General features: G+C 34.1%; 1 protein-coding gene and 2 long non-coding RNA genes across 15 annotated transcripts; 2 read left to right on the plus strand and 1 right to left on the minus strand.

Moving 5' to 3' along the window:
• Positions 1 to 5,942: 5,942 nt before the first annotated feature.
• On the plus strand, positions 5,943 to 10,711 carry LOC132058911 (uncharacterized). Of its 11 annotated transcripts, none has more exons than XR_009415464.1 (7): positions 5,943 to 6,129; positions 6,840 to 6,873; positions 7,559 to 7,633; positions 7,715 to 8,890; positions 9,628 to 9,727; positions 9,839 to 9,934; positions 10,311 to 10,711. It is a non-coding gene; the product is annotated as an uncharacterized LOC132058911 (long non-coding RNA). The 11 variants fall into 11 exon arrangements; XR_009415465.1 differs by lacking the exon at positions 5,943 to 6,129 and adding an exon at positions 6,136 to 6,316; XR_009415462.1 differs by having other exon boundaries at positions 6,840 to 7,633.
• Positions 10,712 to 12,057: 1,346 nt separating this feature from the next.
• Positions 12,058 to 23,786, plus strand: LOC132058913 (uncharacterized). Of its 3 annotated transcripts, XM_059451320.1 has the most exons (3): positions 12,072 to 12,197; positions 12,249 to 12,325; positions 23,298 to 23,786. In XM_059451320.1, the coding sequence occupies exons 1-3, from the start codon at positions 12,100 to 12,102 to the stop codon at positions 23,606 to 23,608; spliced, it is 486 nt and encodes a 161-aa protein (XP_059307303.1). In that variant the 5' UTR covers positions 12,072 to 12,099; the 3' UTR covers positions 23,609 to 23,786. The 3 variants fall into 3 exon arrangements, with proteins under 3 accessions (XP_059307301.1, XP_059307303.1, XP_059307302.1); XM_059451318.1 differs by having other exon boundaries at positions 12,058 to 12,325; XM_059451319.1 differs by lacking the exons at positions 12,072 to 12,197; positions 12,249 to 12,325 and adding an exon at positions 21,927 to 22,148.
• Positions 18,646 to 21,596, minus strand: LOC132058912 (uncharacterized). The gene is made up of 2 exons (XR_009415469.1): positions 19,167 to 21,596; positions 18,646 to 18,761 (listed from the first exon to the last, which is right to left on the minus strand). It is a non-coding gene; the product is annotated as an uncharacterized LOC132058912 (long non-coding RNA).
• Positions 23,787 to 24,217: the final 431 nt, after the last annotated feature.

A 24,217-nucleotide genomic window follows, 5' to 3' on the forward strand; every position in this document is an offset into this window, starting at 1 on the left:
AAGCATAAAAGACCTAATTTAACAATAAAAACTTCAGATTTGATAGGCTCGATTTGCAAGAGCCAAACTTATTTTCAAGAGAGACTAATCGTACATTCTGATTTTCCCAAACAAAAGGGAAGGAAAAAAAAAAAGTAGTAGTAAATGGAAGACCAACCACTTCCTCTTCCTTTTCGTGGTTCGAGACCAAGAAGTAGTTGACTGTAAATATAAATATTTAAAAAGAAAAGTAAGGTCCGTAACTAAAATAATTTTTTAATAATTCATGGCTAATCTTAGCTACAAAATCTAGCTGTCACTAATGAATATCTCATAATTTAAAATAAAGCCCAAACACCAAAACTTGACCAAAACATCCAAAAAGAAAAGAAAAAGGGAAGTATATATAGAAACTGAGAGTATTGCAAATTGAAATAAAGTGAATTCAAGATCTGCATACATGCACTCATGAATGGTGTGACCTAACGATTAATAACATAAGTACGTGAAATTTACGGAAGATTAAAGTTCAAATCTCACCATTAAAAACAAGATCCGCATACATTGCCCTTTAAAATAATGTCATAGTTTGCATACAAACCTGAATCGACAAATATATTAAAAAACATCTACGATTCAGGTGTGTTTGCAAACTTTGACATATAAAAACTATCAAAAAGCTGCAAAGAGTAACTAGGGTAAAATAAAAAAGAACAAAATTGTGTATGAATTGACGTCAGGCTTCAAAAAGTTGCTAGCATTTATATAGAGGTGTTGGGTAATGTTAAAGAAAATCTCAGCCGTCGAATTTATACCTAGCTAGTAAAATCTTTGGAGGCTGTGTTTAAACAACTTACAAAATCCTATCTATGTGCAATTACATTTGTAGCCTTCTGTACATTACGATAATTTAGTTTCTACCAAATAATAATGAGAGAAAATAATTAATTCCTACTAATATGCTCAAATAATTGCAAATTGAAGTTGATCTGGTAGCTTCAAGATCTACATAGCATCATCTGCGTGCGTAAAAAAATTATATGTCGTATGTCATCCTTTGAAGTTTGAAGTATGTCATAGTTTTAATACGAACATAAATCGACATATATATACTATATATGTAAGCATATGTATACTATATATATAAGATCTATGTTGCTCGAACTAATAAAAAACGCAGTTAACTATGAGCCCGTTTGGATTAGCTGAAAAAAGTGACATTTAAAGCACTTTTAAGTGTTGAAATTTATTTTATAAATAGCGATTCGTGTTTGGATAAAAATGATTAAAGGATTTTTAGAAGTAAGGTTAGTAAGTAAGATTAGTATTGGAATTAATAGAAAATATAAGGGATAAAAGGGTAAAGTTGTTAGTCAAGCCAAAATGCCTTTTAAGCAAAATAAAAAATAAGTTGGAGTTGAACAACTTTTTGGTTTTGGCTTATTTTAAGCAATTTTTATTTAATTTAAGCCGTTTTCTATTTTTGCCAAACACTCAAATAAGTTAAAAATGGCTTATAAAAATTTGGTTTGACCAACTTATAAGCCAATCCAAACAGGTTCAATGTGAAGGATCCTCCAATAATGTATTTATTGAGGATCTGACACTGATGATACAACTTTTTTGAAAAAATCCGAGCAACATTCCTACGTTGCCGATTCAAGTGCGTATCAATAATTTGACATACAAAGACTATAAATCAAAAAGCTACTGAGAGTTTTTTTTTTTTTTTTTTAAAGAACTCAAGTGAAGCAAAATGAGTATTGAGTTTATGTGAGTCTTCAAAAAAAATTGCTAGGTTTATATAGATATATATTCTCCCAACTATAATAAGTTTGGAGGCTGTGTTTGTGACGATTAGAAACCCTAGTTCTCTGAAATTACATTGTAGCCTTTTTAGATACTTATATTATGACATTATTAACCTTGATGTATTGTTGGGCATCTTATTATATTACCCACACCTTGCACATAACACCAAACCAATGGATATTACCATGGTTAAGTGCTTTAATAAAGTGAATATATACATTAATTAATCATGGTTAAATAATAATTGTACAAGCATTCATTGATTGATTAAACACCCAGTGTTGATAAGTTTTTACCAAAAGTATATGACACAAGAAAGGGCTAATTCATAAGCAGGTACCCGATTGATAGATCACCCATTTATTATTGTTGTTCTAAGAACTGCTACAACCTCACCTTCACCTTTATCCAATTGTATCCATCATGTAAAATTACGTTAAATCAATAAATGTATGATATCACATGTTTTATATATCTATTTCTTAGTTAATCGAGAGGCGAATTCGAGATTTCAACATTATGGGTTCGACACTTCGCGTATGGAGTTAAACCACAACCTATTCACTTTATTAAGTACAAAATCTATTATTTGTACTTTTTTGTGGATTTTTAACGTATATATAGAGTTTGAGTTGAAGCTTCTTTGAACCCATAAGCTACAGGCTACGTCAATCTGCCCAGCTTCCACTTAGCCATGATTAAGTAATGTGTAATTTCAATTTAATTTTTAAGTGCTAAGGTTTACATTATTTAATTTGATATAAACATTAAGCGTAGACATAAGAATTTACCACACATGAATATGCTTTGCAGTCATCATGTTATGACTTAAGATGAAAGGTTGAATGTACTTGTTTAGGTCAGGTTTACTTGTTGCCGTTCTTCTTACCGTAAACCAGAATATTGTTCAAACAAATTAATTAATTAAGGTTGAATGTACTTGTTTAGGTCAGACTTACTTGTTGCCGTTCTTCTTACCGTAAATCAGAATATTGTTCAAAAGGTTAAATTAATCAGGGGTAACATTGAGCTTTTATGTTCGTTTAACTCTTTTCTACAGTATCTTTTTCATCTGTCGTTTATGAGAGATGAAAAAAAATACTGTAGAAAAGAGTTAAACAAAAATACTGTAGAAAAGAGTTAAACAAAAATACTGTAGAAAAGAGTTAAACGAACATAAAAGCTCAATGTTACCCCTGATTAATTTAACTTTTTGAACAATATTACAGTTTCTATTAAGAAAACGGCACAGCAAACTTGACCTAAACAAGTACATTCAACCTTTCATCTTAATTCATAATATGATGACTGCAAAGCGTGTGGTAAATTCTTGTCTACGCTTAGTGTTTATATATGCCTTCTTGGAGTAGTAACTATTGATTTTTATTTTTATTTTTAAATTTAATTAATGTCTTCTTGATTTTCTAAAATGACAAATATTTTGCACTAGTTTTTTTGTGGGGAAATTTATACAATTTGCTCACTTACATTGCAAAAAAATAGCCCAAAACTTATATTGTAAAGCTTTAACCCAAAAACACTTTATACCGTATTATACACTTATATACAAAAGACAAGTACATGATGTATATAGGTGTTTGAAGGTGTATATATATTTATACGCCTATATACATATACACCCATATACAATATTATAACCCATATACATTATTATACAAAAAATAACTTCAATACCACCAACTCCCATATACGCCCATGTACACCACCAACCCCAAATCTTTAGCTCCATATACACTCATATATACACGAGAACACAGCGACCGATCCAATCTCTGGAGGATAAGTGCTTGCTGGAACTGGCGAGTATGATAACGACGACATTAGGGTTTTTGATCGACGACGGAGCACCAGCCACGTCAGATCTGAGAGAGAGAGGAAGAGGAATCGTCGAAAACCACCAGCCACATCAGATTTGAGATAGACAAGTGGGTCGCTCACCACCACCAAATATGAGAGAGCGAGAGAGAGAGAGAGAAACTCGTCGCAGCACCGGATGTTCTCCGGTGGCGGCAGCGCGGGAGATAGAGAGCGTGAGAGAGAGAGAGAGAGAGGAGGCTAAGTCATTTTTAGTAAAGTTTACAAATATGAGTCAATTTTGGTAGCATTGTTACCCTAATTGATACACGATGTAATCATCTCTTTTTTTTGTACTACGGTGACATATAAAAGGGACCAGAGAGTATTTCTTTTCCAGGGAATAACCTCCATGGTTCTTGTCTACAAATTTAAAAATAATATCCCACTTTACTCTTTTAACTTCTTTTTTTCCTACCATTTAATTGTCGAACAAATTTAATGAAGAAATCAATAAATAAGCCAAGCTGGGAATTCATATTTATATGGCATTACCTTCGGGATTTCTCGGAGGACAGCACGCCCAGCCTATAGTGGATGTCAGTTGGGTTGTGGACAATTACGATCATGAACCGCAATGCAAGTACTAGAACTCTTGAAATAGAGGAAGGACCCACCGATCGATCACGAGAGCAGCTATAGTTCTACAATTTCTAATTGACCAAGAAAGAACACACTTGTCAGAGACTTTTTGCTTCTTGCTCTTGAGTCAGGAGCTTGCTATGTAGTCAAATGATGTATAAAGGTTAAATAAGACCTGTTGGTGGTGTAATATATGCATTTTAATATCAAAATTAAAATATTAAAGTGCATTATGTCATGACATGTTAGTGGAGATAGTGGTGTCATTATTTTTTAACTCTTGTAACCACAAAAGCATTATCTCCTGCTAATTACCCCCACTAAACCTCAGTTTACTTTCCACTATTATTTGATATTTACTTGTGGAAGAAATCCTACACCTATATAAAGGATTATTTCTTTCTTGTGTTAAAAAAAAGGTGGATGAGAAGTATAATGTTGTGTTTATATTTTGAGGATAGTGTAGTGAAAGTGAGAGTAGAGACAAAGAAAAATATTCTAAGTCTTCAACTCATTACCTATAAAAGAGAGTAATTTTTTATGTTGGAAGGAAGGTGTTCTTATGGTGAACTTTGGACTCTTCAACTAGTTCGAGTTGATTGAGTCACACGACGTTGATAGGTTATTGTATCCACGGAGGGGGGCAGAGTCGAGTTAGGCGCTGGGCGGTGAAGATTATACCGCGAGGGCTAGAATCTCCTTAAACGGAAGCGAGAAATCCGCGCCTCGGCCTGAAGAATCATTTATTTACAAATTTTATTCATTTTGTTCATTTTGGTTTTGAACTGTAATTTACGGTATTTTCACCAACACTTGCGTTAAGCAAGCAGAGTAGTCAAGCTAGAGAGGGGAAAAAAATCAAGAAGCGGTTTTGGTTAGACCAATGGAGTCAATTGTACTTTCACTGTTGTAGATTGGCTTTCATGAAGCACCTCAACAAAGAGAACCGCTCGATAAAGGAAGTTGGCTTAGGGAAAAATTCTTTCCTTTATAGGGCGCTAGTAAAACAAAAAAAAAAAAAAGGCAAAAGGGCAAGTAAGCGAGCAGGAGCAATGTTGGGCTTTGTGGTCATCAACATGAACAAATGATCCAGATAGCGACAAACACCAATCGAAAAGAACCGTGCGTACGCTAGAAATATGTATAGGCAAGCCTTTCTTTATGATCATGTGAATCTCTTTCTGTGACTTTTCTTTTCACAGACATAGATTGCAGTCTATACATACACACAAAAAACTACAAACAATTAATAGTTAATGCACGCATTTCCAATTAGGACTTTTAAGTTGCCTTTTGGAATGGGTGCCTTATTGAATGGAAAATTATTCTCATGAGTCATGACTACCTGTTGCACAAACTTGAAAACCTATAAGGAAAAGATCATACTGAAGAAGAAAAAAAAAAAAAAAAAAAAAAAGCGAACATGGCACATATTTCCTCTCTTTATCAAAGAGAAAGAAAAAAGTTGCAAAAAGGAATTTAAATTAAAGAAGTAGATGTAATAACGTTTGATGCAAAAAAAAATAAAAAAAAATCCATCTTCGTGGCACAATTAGGTAAAATCTAATATCAAACCCCTATATGTAGGGGAAGAAAAAGAGCATGACACATATGTATAGGTGCCTTTTATTAAGGCATAATACAAACACGGCCCTCAATGTCTAACAAGTATCTCTCCAACTTTAAGTTTGGTGTATAATATTTCTTTTGTTGTTGTTGTTGTTTCTTTTGTTACTCTTTTACCGTCTCCAGTCACTTCTTCCATGCCCACTAGCTTGCTTTCTCCATTCCCCCCCCCCCCCCCCCTTTTTTTTTCTATCTAACTGATCCTCACTCAAGATTGAAATATAAGTTGCGAAGAAGAAAGAATTTGAAGCTAAGGTTAATTCCCCTTATTTCTTTTTTGATTTTGTTCTTTCATTTGCCATGAATGAACTCACTTACCCAAGTTGCTTACTCTGTTATATCGCTCTGCTTCTATTGGTTTTTCTGCATTTATCCCGTTTGTTCTGATTATACGTTGGTTTGGTTACTTTTTATTGTTGCTTTTAATGTTCTGCTCATTTTGGTGAGTTCTCTTTGAATTTTTCCCCTCTTTTCTTGGTTTTGTTAAAACAATTACACCCATATGCATCTATAACGACCTTTGACTTTGAGTTCTGAATTTGCTCTGCTGTGAGCTTTATTCTGCTCAACTATGGTGAATTTTTTGGAGTGCTCTTGGGTGTTGTACTAACTTGTGCTGTACGAACAAGGCAATGAATGGTTGTACAAAAAGCAACAGGAATGGTACTATATTCTTGGACTTATTTAATTGAAATTGATAGTTGAACCTTTGTCTTTTTTTCCATGGACAAGTGTTCTGCACTTCTCCTTAATGGTACTACATTCTTGAACGCGTGTACACACTTTAGTTCATTTTTCCCACTCTCTTCCATCACTGCCTTCAAAGAGCAAGCAGGAGCCCCAACAAACAAACAAAATCTCTCGGCTTCTTGATTCATATCCGTTGGACAAAACTACTCTTTTTTATATTTTCATTGATTCAGCCTCGATTTGATGTTTAATGTTTTCCTTTTGTTTGCAGAGAGTCCTTTTTTTTATGACAGAAATTGAGAATGTCCTGTGAGTATTATGAATCTTTGGCTGGAGTGTGCTGGTTTCTCTTACATTTTGTTGTGATTGTTGTTTGTTTCTTCTTTTCTTTGTTTGTTTAATGCATTCACTTATTGGTAATGGGATTTGGTGGATACTTGATAGTTCTCTGTTCTTTTGGACATTTCTTTTTTTGGATTTTCTAGATGCATGTTTGTATATGTATTTGATTTTCACACTTATGCTGCAAAGGTGCTTGATAATATGCCTAAAATAACTAAAGTATTGAAGCTATACAACTTGAAGCTAATTATTTCACTCGCCGAAGATAAGCTTTGCCTCTCATAACCTCTATTTATACCTTGCTTTTCTTGCGTGCGTAACCCCATAAAACTTTTGAATTTCAGAATTCTAAATCAAGGGATGAAAAGCTAATATGGTCTTAGCAGGAAAGCTCATTACAGTTCTATGAGTGTACTATAATATGTTATCTTTGTTGTCTTATAAAAAGGACGTTGAAAATCGGTTTGAGAAATGTCAAGCTATATTAGCTGAGCTATGAAATTGTATAGATTGCTTGATAATTATTAATATAGAAAGTCTTACTTGCCAAAAAAAGAAGAAGAAGAAAATTGGGCTTTATAATTTGTAACCTTTTTGTCTTTCTTTGAGCCCCACTTGTGGGATTACATTGGGTATGTTGTTGTTGTTGTAGGAAGCAAGTGATTGATTGTGGTCAAAAGACATGTCCAGATATTAGTATCATGTCCACTTAATGTGTGATGCTCTGGTAAGGTCCAATATTTTTAATCTGCAATCCTAATGTACCTAAAAATTCTGCTAAAATCCTTTCATTATTATGTGCGTGCAGGTGTTGGAGGAACAGTTATGCTAAACATGTTTTCTTCCAACTGGAAACATGCCAAACTGCGCAATTGTTACATATACCTGATGATCTTATGGAGCATTTACACATTTGGACCTGCAAAGCTCCTCTGTTTTCAAATATCTAGGAATGATCTTGGATTACAGAGAAACTGAAGCTCTTGAAATCATGAAGAGTGATGTTATAGCTGGTATGAAGCGATCCAGTTATTAGAATAGGTTTCATTCGATGGGAAATGCCAAAAGGAGTACAATGTGTTGGTTTTCTTTGAATGGTCCATGAAGAAGTAATTGCTCATTTTACCATAAATTGTGAATGACCAGAGTCTTAACTTACATTATATTTTGCTGGTGTCATCTTATGTATATGCCCTTTCATTATTTATTTTCACTGGAAATTCGAATACAAAGTATATTGTTAGTACTATGCTTTATTGTTTTCCTATAGTATGGTCTGCTATTTGCTTTCAGGTGTGGAGGTCCTATTTCCTTTGCACATAACATATTGATGAAAATCCTGTTCAAACATTTAAAATTGTCAGTTCTATTGTAGTTTATCAAAGCATTGAAATTTAGGTTATTAGTTAGCAGCTAATGTTTTTATTAGTATTGTCATTACTTTTGTGGCTATGTTAAGAATGATATTGGTAATTCATGGTTTCAATTGATTACAGAGGCAATGCTTTTTTTTTTTTTTCCGTGTTTCTTTCTTAGTAGTGCAATGGAATTTGGTAAAAATTGGTTTTTGATTTTGTACGTCTGACCAGTAGTGATGACTCCATTGCGGCATTAAGTAAGGAGTTGAAGGAAATCAAGGCACGTCCATTTTGTCATCTCAGTTTGTGCAAAGAAGTAGATATAATTCCGCTGATATTTGATTCTTTCCCTGACTTTGAATTGATAAGCTTGAAATATAATGTAACTTGGACTTTCTTCTTTCCTCACAATTCTGACAGTCTTTATGTTGTCTAATCGCATGAAACATCTTCCTTATTTTGGGATATTTAGTTACTAAAAACAAAACCTTTTTGTGGTTCTCATATGAATGGTACAGTCTCGCCCGGTAGTGGGATGGTCATTGGGAACTATGGAGGATTAACTAGCAAGGATGCTATGCTGGTTATTTAAGGTTTTTTGCTGCCCCAGTGCTCCAGATTTACAAGTAAGTTAATATGCTACTTTATGTTAGGTTACCTTAACTTTACTTTGCCTTATCACATGAGATTAGTTAATCTTAGTCGATATTTATATCTATTTAGATTTGACGTTTCATCTTAGTATACCCGTATGCACTTCAATTTCAAAGGCTCTCTGAGATGGTCTCATTTTGATGATGTGATTTTTTTCCTTTGCTGTGTGAATCCAATGTCCATTTGCATATGGGGACTAAAACAGTTGAGTATGTTTATTGTTAGTATTTAATTCTAGATATTAAAAAAAAAAAGGAGACCCAGTGAAAAAGGTTAGATGAATTGTCAATCTTCTGATCTTTGATAAGTCTAATAATTCGAGTATTTAAGAACTCTTTAATAAGTTTATACTCTTTTGTAATTTTATTCAAAAATGTTTTAGCAAAGAGAAATCTCATTTGCACTAGACTTTCTTCTATAGTTCTGTATGACCTTGCATGTGACAAAGTTATTATTATCTTGTGAGTACTAAGTTGATTGTATAAAGTTGAAGTTCATCAACCCTATAAGTTGCAATCTTCAATAGATGGGCCTACTTCTCCTAATGTAAAAAGGGTTGGAGTTTGTATCATGCAGCTTCAAATCTCCTGGGTTAGCATTCAATGTTTTTTAGTGGAAGGATGGAAAATATGTTTAGTTTTCATGTTTCACTTTATCTTTTATCTTTCCATTGTAGCTCACTCCTTTATCTCGAATTTGGTTTTGCCAGCCCAGTTAGATCCCTGATTGAGGTAGGATTTGGTGCAGACAAGAGATCTGATGTTCGGCTATATTATGGTGCACAGAATTTGAAGAGAATGGCATACCAGGTTTTGTTTGTGTGCTTGCAAAATGTAGACAATTTCTGTCTTCATGGTGACAGAAATACAAGATAAATTTTGTATGTGTTGTCTGATTTCTTTGTCTTTTAACTTTTATAGGATAGGTTTGAGAACTGGGCATCCTCTGGGGTTAAGGTTGTGCTGGTATTGTCTCAGCCTGATGATGGTTGGACAGGCGAACATAGCTATGTTCAGGTAATTATTATATTTACATTTGTATTCAGTCCATGTAATTGCTGCTTTTGTAGAATTTGTGCTAAATTTGAAGTTTTTATTACACTGATAGAGGGAATTCAGTCCATGTTGTTGAATTTGTGCTAAATTTGAAGTCTTTATCAAAAAGTGGTAATTGAGAAATATAGTGATGATCTTTTTCTTTACTGCTATTATTGTTATTGCTGTTAGAGCTCCACTATTCTACTTCTATAGCACCATGCCTAAACCAGAAGAAAAAAGTAAAAAAGGAAAACCTTAGTGTATAAAATCAATATGCAAATCCTCTGTTTCAAGCTTCTTCATAATCATAAAATGTTACAAATATGTTAATCATGAAATGGGAAATACTTTGCAGTGACCTCTTCTGCTTGGACCAGAGGGTGGAATTCTGCATTTGACCAGAATATGACGACAATTACTATTACTCATGCTGCTCCCACTTCTTGCATAGTTGCAGCCATTAATATGACCATCATCACAACAATGGAGGAGGATACACAAAGTTTATGAACTAAGCTGGCCATGCAATATATTTAGGAATGTGTAAAATGTTTGTGACACTGATGGAGTGTGTGTTCGTTTGGTTGTTTTGTCTTTGGGTATGTGGAAGGAAAGCATTTATATGTAGTCGTGTTTAATTTGTATATATAATAATGATAAAGTTTTGAAAGGATTTATGTAATCTCAGTGTAATAATTTCACCAATCCATATGTCCCACCTCCCCAATTCAGTGTGATCTCTTCCTCTCTTTTTTTTTTTTTTTTTTTTAAAAATTAAACTATTACAGAAAAATGGCAAATGAAAAAGCAGATTATATTTTATTTACAATATTTTGCTTTAGTTTCAAGAGTAAAGCGGTCGGCATGGCCTGAGCAGTTACTTATTGAATGGTCATTCTAAGTTTGGAGTTGAAGATGGAGTTGTGTTTGGTTATAGTTTTTGCAAAGAATATTTAGTTGTCTGAATGTATTAAAAGTGAAAAAAGTGAAAACTTCCTGTACAAACTTCTCATGACACTTAAAATCTGGCTATATCTTCTTTTTTGGGTTGAACATAGTTTATTAATTGCAGCTCTATCAGTGTTCCTGTCAAACTTTAGTTTAACTTTTGAGCTTTCCGTCCGTGCTTCTAATATGCTTAGTTGCATCTTCTTTCTCCATTTTTGAGAAAACTAAAATAGATAGGGGCATGTCTTGAAAGATATTTGTGAGCCGATTGTGCCTTTTGGTCTTTGCACAGGTATTGATCTTTCTTCAACTAAAGCAAAAGCAACAAGCAGAAAGACATATTTTGGCATGCTTATCCCATTTAAAGTACAATTGCTATCAATTGATTAATTTTACTAAGCTTCCTTTTATTTTGTGCTTGCTGTCATTTTATTCTTATAAGATCATATTTTTAACTTATTGTAGCTTCATAATTATCTCTTTCTAAATTATCGGATTGCGAAGTACATTTAAGCCGAAATATCGAGCCCGCGCTTCTAGTATAGCAATAAAATTCACAAAATTAGAGATTTTAATGATCTATTTCATTCTCCTATATAACAAAATCTAATTCGAAGAATCCATTAACGTCAGCACTCAAATCCAAAGGCCGTGATGGACACCTAGAGAGAATTACTACCCAATAGGGAAAACTAACAATTGATAAAATCAATTAAAGGGAACGTGTAAAACGGAAAAAAAAAGAAAGAAAGATTAGGAAGGAAAATAAGAGTAGTTTCTCGATATTGCGGAAGTCCAAAATGAACCATATAATTACCCACTAATACATAGGAGTAATTAAGCACACTACGGAAATCACACCTTTTTTTTTTTTTTTTTTTTGAGGAAAAAATCGACAGAGATTCGTGAATGTGTCACATAATGTGTCACATCATAGCCACATGTTCGTTCCCTTTCAATTTTTCCTTCTGGACTCATAGTTTACTGAGTTGAAATATCGGAAGTACGTATCAAAAGTCGTATAGTAACAGCCTACTTGGAGAAAATCGGTAATTGAGTGCGCGATGATGATCATATGAGATCATCATTATTGACTGGACAGCTATCTATCTAGCTACAAGACTACAACAACTATAAATAAATCGATCTCATAAACACAAATTACAATGAGCTAGATCTAGTCTAGAGAAAAAATAATGGCTTCCTCCTCGTTTGCTTTATTCATCTCTATGTTGCTGCTTGGTGGCGTCACTTGTTATGGCCTAGAAGTTGGAAGAAAAATGCTGGTTGAAAACTTCACTATTCCATCAACTCCAACAAAGAAGGTTGGAACTCGCTTTTTCACGAGTGTTATTCCATTAACTCCAACCAGTACAGATGGAACTCGCGATTTCATGAGTGTTATTCCATCAACTCCAACCAGTAATGGTGAAACTCGCGATTTTATGAGTGTTATTCCATCAACTCAAAGTCGGAAGATTCTTCGTCACCGCCACCTTATTGAGGCCAAAGGTAGCATCTCTCCAACTGCGCCCGGCAATTAGCTGATCCCTGCATGCCACTGTTGCGCTGTTGTTAATTACTTGTTTGTATCTTTTTTCATCTTTTTTGTTTTTTCTTCGGTGTTTGTGGAGGATGGTGCAACTATGACAGGGGAAAATTATATTATATAAATAAATAAATTTCCTTTTTTTTTATTTTTTATGTATATGGTATTTACTCCGTTTCATTTGCTTGTTATTTTTCGATAGTAGTTCTTACTATTTCTGATTCCGCCACTGTCAGAATCATTAATCCTTTACTTTGTTAATTTTAGATATTCACTGCAAATAAGTCTTGTGATTAGTTTTATCTGAAGGAGTTTGAACTCAATTAAGACTCTTCTATTAGCTAATAGAAGAGTATTTGCAATAGTAAGATTTCTTAACGTTGAACATTTTACTCAATACGGCAAATTGCAAAAGTATTGGAACTTAGCGTACAAAGTCAAATTTGTAAAAATAAAATTAATAGAAGTTGTAGACGAATAAGAGGAAAAAGATAGGACATGAATGTTGTGTTTTAATTGCCAGTCAAATTTTTTTCATAAATAGTAGTATATCTGACTGACATGCATGTTTCATAGTTTGATCACAGAGAAAAGATAAGATTCTTTTAGGCCCTTTCATAATGATGCGGCTTGTGGACCCTTTTTGACAGCGTATTAGTTAGCTCTATACTATTAGTACAAGACACCCTCCTTCTTTTCTTAGTAGCCACTGAAATTATTTACATATCCTAAAGTAGCCATTGAAATTATAATTTACATAACAACTTGACTGGCTAGATTATAAAGAGAGCTTTTCCTGTGTGAATTATCCGAGATATGTTAGCTTAGATTTCAAAGAGTCGTCCAATAATGTTCTTCTTTTCCTTTTCTAATGTTTTATTTGTTCACATGTACAACTATACAGCATTATGAGTGTACTTTTGAGGTAGCTCAACTTTACTTTAAAGGGTTTTTCTATATTAATTAAGCTAATTGAAGAATGTTCTTCAAACCTGGATCTGATCAGCTAGGCATCATGTTCCATATTAATCAGTTTCTCATTAAGAAAGAAAGAAAAAAAACATGACATATATTGTCTGATCTTTTGAAGATCTCTTCCTTTGTTCTCCATTTGTGGCTTCATATAAATTCCCAAATGCATGTGAGAGTAAAAGGAAGAGAAAAAGAGCCACTTGATGTGTTAAAGAGCCATTTGTTTAATGTGGACAGAATAAGATAGGTAAAAATATTTGAATTTGAATAGAAAGATAAAAACTACTTATATTTAAATTGAAAGATAATATATTTGAATTGAGATTAAAAAAATCTTAGATTTGGAAAAGTAGCTTAATAGAATGTATGGTTTAATGCCTTTATACCTTTACTGCTTTTTAACCTATTCGTATCTGATTGGGTATAAAATATGAGTTTAGTTAAATGAGTTTGATGAGTTAAATGGGTAAATTATTAAGAAAATGAGCTTTAATGACATGGCATGTCAACTACGAGAGAAAGAGAATTTTGAGGTGTTTAGTATACTTTAAGGAAAATAGTGATAGTTGAGTGACTTTATTGTCCTAAAAGAAATAAAAGTGATATTTGAAGGCAATTCTCCAAATTTGGATGATCATCTCGAAAATTAACTCGATCTTTTATTGATCGCATGCACAAAATGTCACCATCTAAAAGTCTATTTTTGAATCCCAGTGTCCCCAGCTTGCATATGCACCTACCCTTATCCAGCCTAAGGTAGTTTTGTCAGTACTAATTAAACACTAGTGGTGGCCTAACCACAACCTGCACCTAGTTACAAAAGTCCTACATTAATCCAAAAGGGGAATGTGTAGAATGGAATGTTAAGATCACATCATAAAAATTAATTGCGTAGAATGTTAAGATCATAAGTTAATTGTCATAAGGAGAAGCAGAATGTTAAGTAAAATGGAATTTATATAATTTCACCCCAAACTTATAACTCATAAAGCGAAGATTGACTACGACCATATAATGAGACCTATGTCCATATCCTACCCGATGTTGGAAAATATCAAAATATTACACACTACATATTTAAGGATAAATAACGTAACTCAAAATACAGAGGAAAAAATTTACATTAACTTTGTTTCTTAAAATATAAGATTCAATTAGAATTTTTTAAAAGTTAAACTTACGCGAAGTAATCTGTGTTTTATCTGTGTATTCAATTTTAATGTGGAAAGAATATATTGTTTAATGTGGACAGACTAAGATATGCAAAAATATTTGAATTTGAATAGAAAGATAAAAACTACTTAAATTTTAATTTAAATATAATATATTTGAATTGAGATTAAAAATATCTTAGATTTGGAAAAGTAACTTAACAGAGTGTATGGTTTAATACCTATACCTTTAACGCTTTTTAACCGACCCTTATCCAGTAGTTTTGTCAGTACTAATTAAACACTAGTCGTGGCCTAACCACAACCATGCACCTAGCTACCAAAGTCCTATCTTAATCCAAAAGGAATATGACTACACGGTTTTGTATTCTATAAATTAATTAACGTAGCACTACCTTGAAAACTCAAATTAAAATGAGATCAAGTCAAAAAAAGATGGCTCCCTCCTTTCTTGCTTTATTCCTTTCTATTGCTTGGTGTTGTTACTTGGTGCTCCTCGGACCTCGGTGCTGTTACTTGTTATGGCCCAAATGTCGGAAGCAGAATGCTGATTAAAAACAGCTTCACCAGCACTATTTCATCAACTCCAACCTGTATAGCTGGAACTCGCAATTTTATCAGTACTATTCCATCAACTCCAGCCAAAAAAGTTGGAACTCGCGATTTCATGAGTGTTAGAATGAAAGGGACCCGGCACAGTGGAAAGGACATATACGGGACTCAATACTTTAGCATTTTCAGCTTTTTATTTTAAATTTTCTTTTCCTTTTCCTTCTTTTTTTTTGTAATAAAGAACACAAATGAAGTTTTAATTTTGTCCTAAATCACTACTCAGACTATACAAAGCACTTACCAAAGTGCAGTGCATCCACTTAATTTTGTCCTAAATCACTACTCAGACTATACAAAGCACTTACCAAAGTGCAGTGCATCCACATAATGATGTGAATAGCTACATAGCAGCAAAATTATCCAAGAGTCAGGACCAATGAGCCTGTAAACAACACCACAACTCTCTCTATCTCTGCTGAGTAATCAATTAAAGCGCAACAAATTCCCATTTATTTCTTCCTAGAGAATCTTTGCCCATATGTTGAACTACATTTTCTCAGTTTTAATGCTTAAAAAAATTAGATTCTTACCATAATGTCTTTTTTTTCTCTGAAAACAAATGGCATGCATTAGCCAAGTAATTGTCATGAACCCACACATCCACGATTACAGTTATCAATGACCCCTCCCATAAGTATGTTTCAAATCAATACCAAGCACATTAACCATATTTACGGACTTCGGGAATTGATAGCAAGCGCTAATCTGTTAAATGGAGGAAGTCATTCTTCTTAGCCAAGTTATCAATCCCTTTCTCGCTCATATGACTCAGCCTTCTATGCCATAATTCTGATGAAGTATCATTCTCCACTAAATTTACTGAGTCACCACAAATGGAGCCTTGAAATAAGTACAAGTCAGACATCTTGTAACCTCGAGCCACAACCATTGAACCTTTAAGAAGCTTCCACTGGCCACCACCAATGGTTTGATCATAACCATCATCATCGTCAAGCTTTCTTACGAAATTAAATTCGGACGAACATCCGGAGCATGCTTGACATTGTTAAGAACCAACCTCGAACCGTTCTTACTTTTCAAGCGGTAGTCACCCGCCAATACCAAGTACCTCAACCTCACTATCATTGCCCATTGGTAAATTTTCAAAATTACCCGGAGTATAAGAAGAAAATAATTCCTTCTTTGGCGTGACATGAGAAGTGGCACCTGAATCCACAAACTAGGTAGACTCATCACAAACAAGATTGATATAATTTTTACCACAAGCAACAAAAAAATCATTTTCAGCAACAACAGCAACACGATTTTCATTATCGCCTTCTTTCTTTTGTTTTTTCTGGTCTCTCTTAAACTTGTAGCAATGTTTCTTGATGTGCCCTTTCAAGTGACAATAGTCACATGTAAGAGTCTTGTACCTGGAGGATCTTGACTTGCTTCTACTTTTGCCTCTGTCATTCTGACCTCTGAAGTTACTTCTCCCCCTGTCTTCAGTAACCAAAACATCGGAGTGTGAAGTTGAAGAAGACGACGCTTGAGATCTTCTTCTCATCTCTTCATTCAAAACACCACTCTTAGCATATTCCATGGTTACACCATCACTGGGAGCAGAATTAGTCAAAGAAACTCGAAGAGTTTCCCAAGAGTCTGGCAGAGTATTAAGAAGCCAAAGTCCCTGTATTTCTTCATCAAACTTGACACCCATTCCAGACAGCTGATCAAGGACACCCTGAAAATCATTGATATGATCAGAAATAGGGCTGCCCTCTTTGTATCTAATATTCATCAATTGTTTCAGTAGGAACAACTTATTATTGCCAGTCTTTGAAGCATAAAGTGTCTCGAGCTTTTCCCACAAGCTTTTAGCATTTGTCTCATTCACAATATGATTTCGAACATTATCTTCAACCCATTGCCTAATATAGCCACAAACCTGTAAGTGCTCAAATTCCCAATCCTCATCTTCAATAGACTCGGGTTTCTTAGAAGCGAACACAGGTAAATGCAACTTCTTGACAAATAGAAGATCTTTCATCTTGCTTTTCCAAATATGGTAATTACTGCCATTTAAACAAACCATCTTGCTCATATTTGCCTCCATCATTCAAATAGACAATCAACAAAACCAAATACAACCACAAGCTCTGATACCACTTTGTTGGGCTAAAACGGCCCAGAGATACTCTTAACATGATATATTATTGTCCGCTTTGGGCCAAGCCCGCACGGTTTTCCCCAAAAGGCTTCACATCATTAAGAGTATCCAACTCCTTATAAGTAGCTCCTTTTTCTTTCCAGCTACCAATGTGGTACTTTGTTCGCACACCCAACAATCTCCCCCTCGAACTAAGTTCCACGTGGCTCATTATCATACCACGGATCAGAGATTCAACCTGTCTGTGTGCCACCCACACTGTCAGAGTATTTACGGTCACCGAAGCCCAAAGGCTGTGCTGTGTATGCGTCTTCAAAGCTACGGGTAAAGGTTGTAAACCGGCCCATAGACAGGCAAAGGCAATAAGCCGGGCCCCACGCCACACTCCGCCATCTTCATGCTCGTCCCGCCAAACCATTGGCTCTGATACCAGTTGTTGGGCTAAACGGTCCAAAGATACTCTTAACATGATATGATATTGTCCGCTTTGGGCCAAGCCCGCACGGTTTTCCTTAAAAGGCCTTACATTATTAAGAGTATCCAACTCCTTATAAGTAGCTCCTTTTTCTTTCCAGCTACCAATGTGGTACTTTGTTCGCACACCCAACAATTTCATCAGTACTATTCCATCAACTCCAGCCAAAAAAGTTGGAACTTGCGATTTCATGAGTGTTAGAATGAAAGGGACCCGAGACAGTGGAAAGGACATATACGGGACTCAATACTTTAGCATTTTCAGCTTTTTATTTTAAATTTTCTTTTCCTTTTCCTTCTTTTTTTTTGTGATAAAGAACACAAATGAAGTTTTAATTTTGTCCTAAATCACTACTCAGACTATACAAAGCACTTACAAAATCACTACTCAGACTATACAAAGCACTTACCAAAGTGCAGTGCATCCACATAATGATGTGAATAGCTACATAGCAGCAAAATTATCCAAGAGTCAGGACCAATGAGCCTACAAACAACACCGCAACTCTCTCTATCTCTGCTGAGTAATCAATTAAAGCACAACAAATTCCCATTGATTTCTTCCTAGAGAATCTTTGCCCATATGTTGAACTACATTTTCTCAGTTTTAATGCTTAAAAAAATTAGATTCTTACCATAATGTCTTTTTTTTCTCTGAAAACAAATGGCATGCATTAGCCAAGTAATTGTCATGAACCCACACATCCACAATTACAGATATCAATGACCCCTCCCATGAGTATGTTTCAAATCAATACCAAGCACATTAACCATATTTACGGACTTCAGGAATTGATGGCAAGCGTTAATCTGTTAAATGGAGGAAGTCATATAAAATGCAAAGGATCACTTACTTATGAGGGCACCCTTTGGACTATTCACATCCTCATTAGAAAGATTGAAAATATCACCTGAAATGGTTGCACCCTCCAAATCATAATGGCCACTACTTTGGATGGTGTATGCCTTCAGTTTGCATTATGCAGAGAATTAGTTAGAAGAGACAAGAGAGGCAAGCACACTAATTATTTAATCAAAGGCTTATTAGTAATGGGCGCAGATATATAGAGGTGGATTTTCATCATTTGAGATGGCACGTCCAATGTCATGACTACCTTAAAGACATGTTGATCATTTCTTGACTGAAATTACCTAGTTGACTATAAAGTATGAGAATAAACATTATAAAGAGAAAAAGATGAAAGTATAAGTACATGATTTATGAGTTAAGTTGTTCCCTTAATAATGCATCCAAAAGATGCTGAAGTACAAAACAGGAACCCAATAAAAGAAGAATATACAGATATATAAAAAATTATTGTCCATTTAAACGGTTAAAAGAAGTTAAAAAAATGTGACAAAATTGGAGACCTCATATACTGCAAGGCCATAAAGCAAGAGAAGCGGTAGCAACATGTCTTTGTTGATATACAGTCCGAAGCACCAACCAAAACTGTATAAGAAATGACTAAGATACAGTGATTAAGATAAAAATTAAATGCGACAACTGATACTTTAAATCACCAATCAAGAGTGTATAAAGGTTAGTAGTCTTGACATATCAGGACTATCCTCTCACGTGAGGCAAATTAAGAAAAAATGTAGAAAAGAAGAAGAACAGAACGGAGGTAATAGAAAACCATATTAAACTGAGTGGTTATAATGAATGAAAATGACATTCCTAGTACTCCCGTTCCAGTTTATTCGAGATACAACATTATTTAAGAAGTGTTAAATAATTTTAGAAAAATTAAGTCGAATAGTGTAGAAGCATCTTCTTTAACTGAAGAACATCCTAGGTACCTCGAATTGCATAAGTTTATCGCTTTCTTTTTCTACACGCCCAACTATAAATATCATTACAGCTTCTCTGGTTCATCATCAGAAACTCTTCAAGCAAATTCAAACACTAAATCAAAAGCAAAATTTCAAGCATTATAGATCCTCTGTTTCTATTTTCTTAAACCAAAATTTCCAAATTGAGCAAAAATGTCTCTGATTCAACCTTGTTAGGTGGTCGAGGGAGCAACATCTGTTCCGCATGCTTTCATTGTTGTATAACGAAATAGGGAGATACTTGAAAAAGAAGGTGCTAGGCTAAAGGAAGCTCAAAACCCCTATTCGTCACTCTCAGAGCATATAGACAACCACTGTGAGTTTGTATTAACATGAGTATGAAATGCAATTACTGCCGTGAGTCGTGAAGGGGTATTATGTTTATGTATAAAATTGTCGTGTTTTTTAAGAGCAATGATTTGATCTCATAGTCATCCTCATTTTTTCCATTCACTGAATCTGCAACAGATTTTTGTCCATTCTTTTCCATGGATAGTTCTTTCCCTGCACTAACGTGGGATGAATTTGACCTAGCCCTCTCAGTAGGATGTATGTTAACAAACAGAGCTAGTTGGTCGGAGCTCTTCGAACTATTCTTGCAGTTAAGTGGAGTGTAAGTAGATACAACCTCGTCAATTAGTCCAAAATCTTCAAGGTTTATCACAGATGTCACTAAAAGTTGGCCTCTCGTTGTCTTAGACGAAATATTGTTCATGTGCTCACTACGTTTTACCATGCAAAGGCATAAATCTGGCCAATTTTCAAAACACAATAGATGCCAGAACTACAAAGAATCCATTTTTTTTAATCTCCAAACCATATTTATCGTAATTTAACGGTACATTGCACAAAATACAATATAGGGATCTCTAAATGTGCTACTAAGGAGCAAGATAGTCGTTGAGAATTATTCGTTAAATGGTATTGTCAATCACATAAATTAATTGAAGTGGCTTAGAAAAAAATTATCATATGCAACAATAGCTTACACTTCAAACTACTATCCAAGCATTATTCACTATTAGCACTACAGGTAGGCGGATATGGTGTTCGAGAATGTGATACATGTGGACGATAAAGGATCAGCTATTAAGGTGGCAATCATTATAACGTAAAACACAATTTTCCTAGCTATGCTTCGGTTTCACGTTTAACCAGAAGCACTGACACTGCTATACAAGCAAGACTGCTTTATAGATTCAAATATTGGTCACAATGCAAACTGGAAAATTCAAAAAACAACCACATCCGTTGAAACTAACAGTGATATAACACGCGAGACCTAGAAAAAGAAAACCCAGCTCTGTTTCACTGCATTCCCCTAAATTAGTGAATTTCACTCTTTCCATCTCTGTTACAAAAGTGCAACCCCTCCTTATTCTCTCTTTTTGTCTTTGTAATCCTTAAAAATGCTAAGGCCGTTTTTAGCACTTATCTTTTCCATGCTTAAGGCATATTGATCAATATAGAAGCGGAAGAAATACTGGCATACATAGACACTCTAAACCCAAAGCTAGCCATTGAAAAGTTTCCTTTTTCTAAGTACAAAGATCAAAATGTTGAGATGGCAATCTTAATTGAGAAAGTTAACTAGTCAATAGATCACGCATTCTATCTTCAAAATCATTGTTGAAGCAATTTTCTTAGCCTGGATAAAGAACTTTGTCAGAACTGGCATAGTTGTGCATATGCAAAAGGCAAGAGGATGCAGTTTTCCTCACCAAATTGCAAAGAACAATTTATCCAACAATGAGAAGTCTTAAAGCGCTATTGAATTATACTTCAAAAGACGTGGGAGTGAGTGAGCTTTTAGTAAACGAAAGGAGTCTAATGAAAATAGTTGATGCGATAAAAGTAGAGGAAATTGGTTGTGATTGTGAAAGGTAAAGTCGCATAACTGGTTAAGTTAGATGTTTTTTTTTTTTTGCGCCGTGAAGAAGAAGCAAAGAGAAGTTGGTGAAGATCTTTCTTTACTGTACGACCCCTTTAAGATCTCTTATAACACACATAAAGATAACTGGTCTATTAATGAACTTTTGGCCATGTGTGTTCAAGAGGAGGGTCAATAGCTGATGGAAACAGGAGAAAGTGCATTCATGGCTACTCAGGGAAAGAAGACCTACCAAGCCAATAAAAAGTCGAAAGAAAAAGCACCAGTTGAACCTGTATTCTATAAATAGTGCTCAGCTTCCAAATTGTCAGTACTCTAACCGCCTAACGCACTGTCATCGAGGAACCACAATAATGCACCTTCAGAAGCCCTTGTATTCTATAAATAGTGCTTACTATTTTAGCTTGGAAACTCAATTAAAATGATATCTCAACAAAAAAAGATGGCTCCTTCTTTCCTTGCTTTATTCATTTCAATATTGTTCCTTGGTGCCATTACTTGTTATGTCCCAGAAGTAGCAAGCAGAATGCTGGTTGAAAACAGCTTCACTAGCACTATTTCATCAGCTCCAACCAGTAAAGATGGAACTCGTGATATCATGAGTGTTATTCCATCAACTCCAATCAGTAAGGGTTCAATTTTTTTAAAAAGTTGAAATTTTTTAGTAGTTTTCACACATTCAACATATATACATATACTAGATTCAGCTGAACCCGTTAGCTAGGGGTGTAAAAAGTAAACCGACAAATCGCACCAAATCGATAAATCGAGTTAAATCAAGAAAAAAACCCGACTAGCGGTTTGGTTTGATTTGGTTTGGTGTTGAAAAAAAATCCGACCATAATTGGTTTGGTTTGGTTTGGTTTTAACTAAAAAAAGTCAAATCGAACCAAATCAACCCGACATTACACGTATTCAATTTTTAAATATTTTATGCATAAAAATATTTATTAGTAATGTAATTTATAAATATTTCTTCAATTTTTCGTAGTTTTTTAATCTATTATCATATTAATTATTCAAACTTGAATTTAGAATTTTGAATGTCAATAAGTTTTATATCCTATGGATGTTAATAACTCAAATAAAGTCCAAAATCAAAATCAATTCAAAGACTAATGCTAACAAAAGAAATTCAATTTACCACTAGGAATGATAATAATGTTAGATATCTATTCTTTAGTTTTGCATAATTGATTTAGAGAGTGAATATATATATATATATAACTTAAGTTTTTTTTCTTTGTCATGTAATTAATACTTATTAGCCGTACTTATTTTAGCATGACTTAGTATTTTTAGATTATGGTCATTTTCTTTATGGCTTGTTAATTAGCAATATTTATTTTAACCGATTTTATTATCTTTTGTTGAATATTTTAATACAATGTCATCACTATTCTTACATTATTTTGTGTTATTTTCTTAAGAAACACCTTAATTATATAGTTGTATCTTACCAGGATTAAAGAAATATTTGAAGTAACAGTTATATGTGTTGTATCAAGACTATTCCGAAAAAATCCGAAAAATCCAAGAAAACCGAATAACCCGAGGTTGAAAAATTCGAATTTTATTGATTTGGTTTGTTGTATAAATTTAAAAACCCGACGCAATTGGTTTAGTTTGGTGTTTAAAAAATCCGAACCAACCCGGTCCATGTACACCCCTACCGTTAGCAATACATGAACAAGAAAATATATCACCCAAATGTTTTTTTTTTTTTTTTCTAAGCATGTTTGGCTTAAAAAGTTATTTTATTTTATTTTTTGCAGGGAGAAATGATGAGGGACAAGAAAGGGTAAGGAGGGAAATAGATATGAATGAACCAGCAAGGATGATAGATTGTGACGATGTTGAAGAAGAAGAAGAAGAAGATAATCAAGTGATAATGGTTTCATCACCTAGCATCACTGTTTCAAAGAGGGGAACTCGCAATTTTATGAGTAGTATTCCATCAATTCCAACCAGTACTGTTCCATCAATTCCAACTAGAATTATTCATCATGGAAGTCGGAAGATTCTTACTAACCGTCGTCTAATTGAGGCCAAAGGTAGCACGTCTCCAACTGCGCCCGGCAATTAATCTCTCTCTTTTTTTTTTTTTTTTTAATTACATAGTGGGTAGGGGGAAAAATGAGGAAGGGGATTACAATATGGGACGAGGCTCCCCATAGATTCCTCCAGTTCCTCCAGTGATATGCTGGATTTGTGACATGTGTCCTACTAAAGAATTAATGAATCAGATCTGCCTTGCTAAAGTACACTACAACATAGAGTACATATAGCTAAAAAATATATTGTAGCTAAATATGAAAATTTCTGTGAACAATAAAAACAATCACATAAGATATTAGGATTAATTATTAAAAACCACAAACTCGATACATTCTGATTTTACAGTGATAGCTTGGAGCTTGAGAAAGTATTCTCCCGTTTCAATTTATGTAACACGTTTTTCTATTTAGTTAGTCTCAAAAATTTTGTTAGCTTTACAACAACAAAAATGTATTCGTGTAATCCCATAAAGTAGGATGCGGGGGTGGGGCGGGGGGAGCGTGGGGGGGGGGTTAAGATTTTAACTTTAAATTATCTTTTATCTTTAATGATATAGTTTATAGCCACACAAGTATTTACAGTTTATAGATCACAAATGTTAAAAATATGTATTTTAAAAAAAAATAATTATGTCTAA

This window comes from Lycium ferocissimum, chromosome 6, assembly GCF_029784015.1.
Source record: "Lycium ferocissimum isolate CSIRO_LF1 chromosome 6, AGI_CSIRO_Lferr_CH_V1, whole genome shotgun sequence".
Taxonomy (NCBI): Eukaryota; Viridiplantae; Streptophyta; class Magnoliopsida; order Solanales; family Solanaceae; genus Lycium; species Lycium ferocissimum.

Coding starts and splice junctions, on each gene's coding strand:
- LOC132058913 (XM_059451318.1), top strand. CDS start 12,100: ATGGCTTCCTCCTCGTTTGCTTTATTCATCTCTATGTTGCTGCTTGGT. Junction 12,326..23,297: donor TATTCCATCAACTCCAACCA/GTAATGGTGAAA, acceptor TATTTTTTGCAG/GGAGAAATGATGAGGGACAA.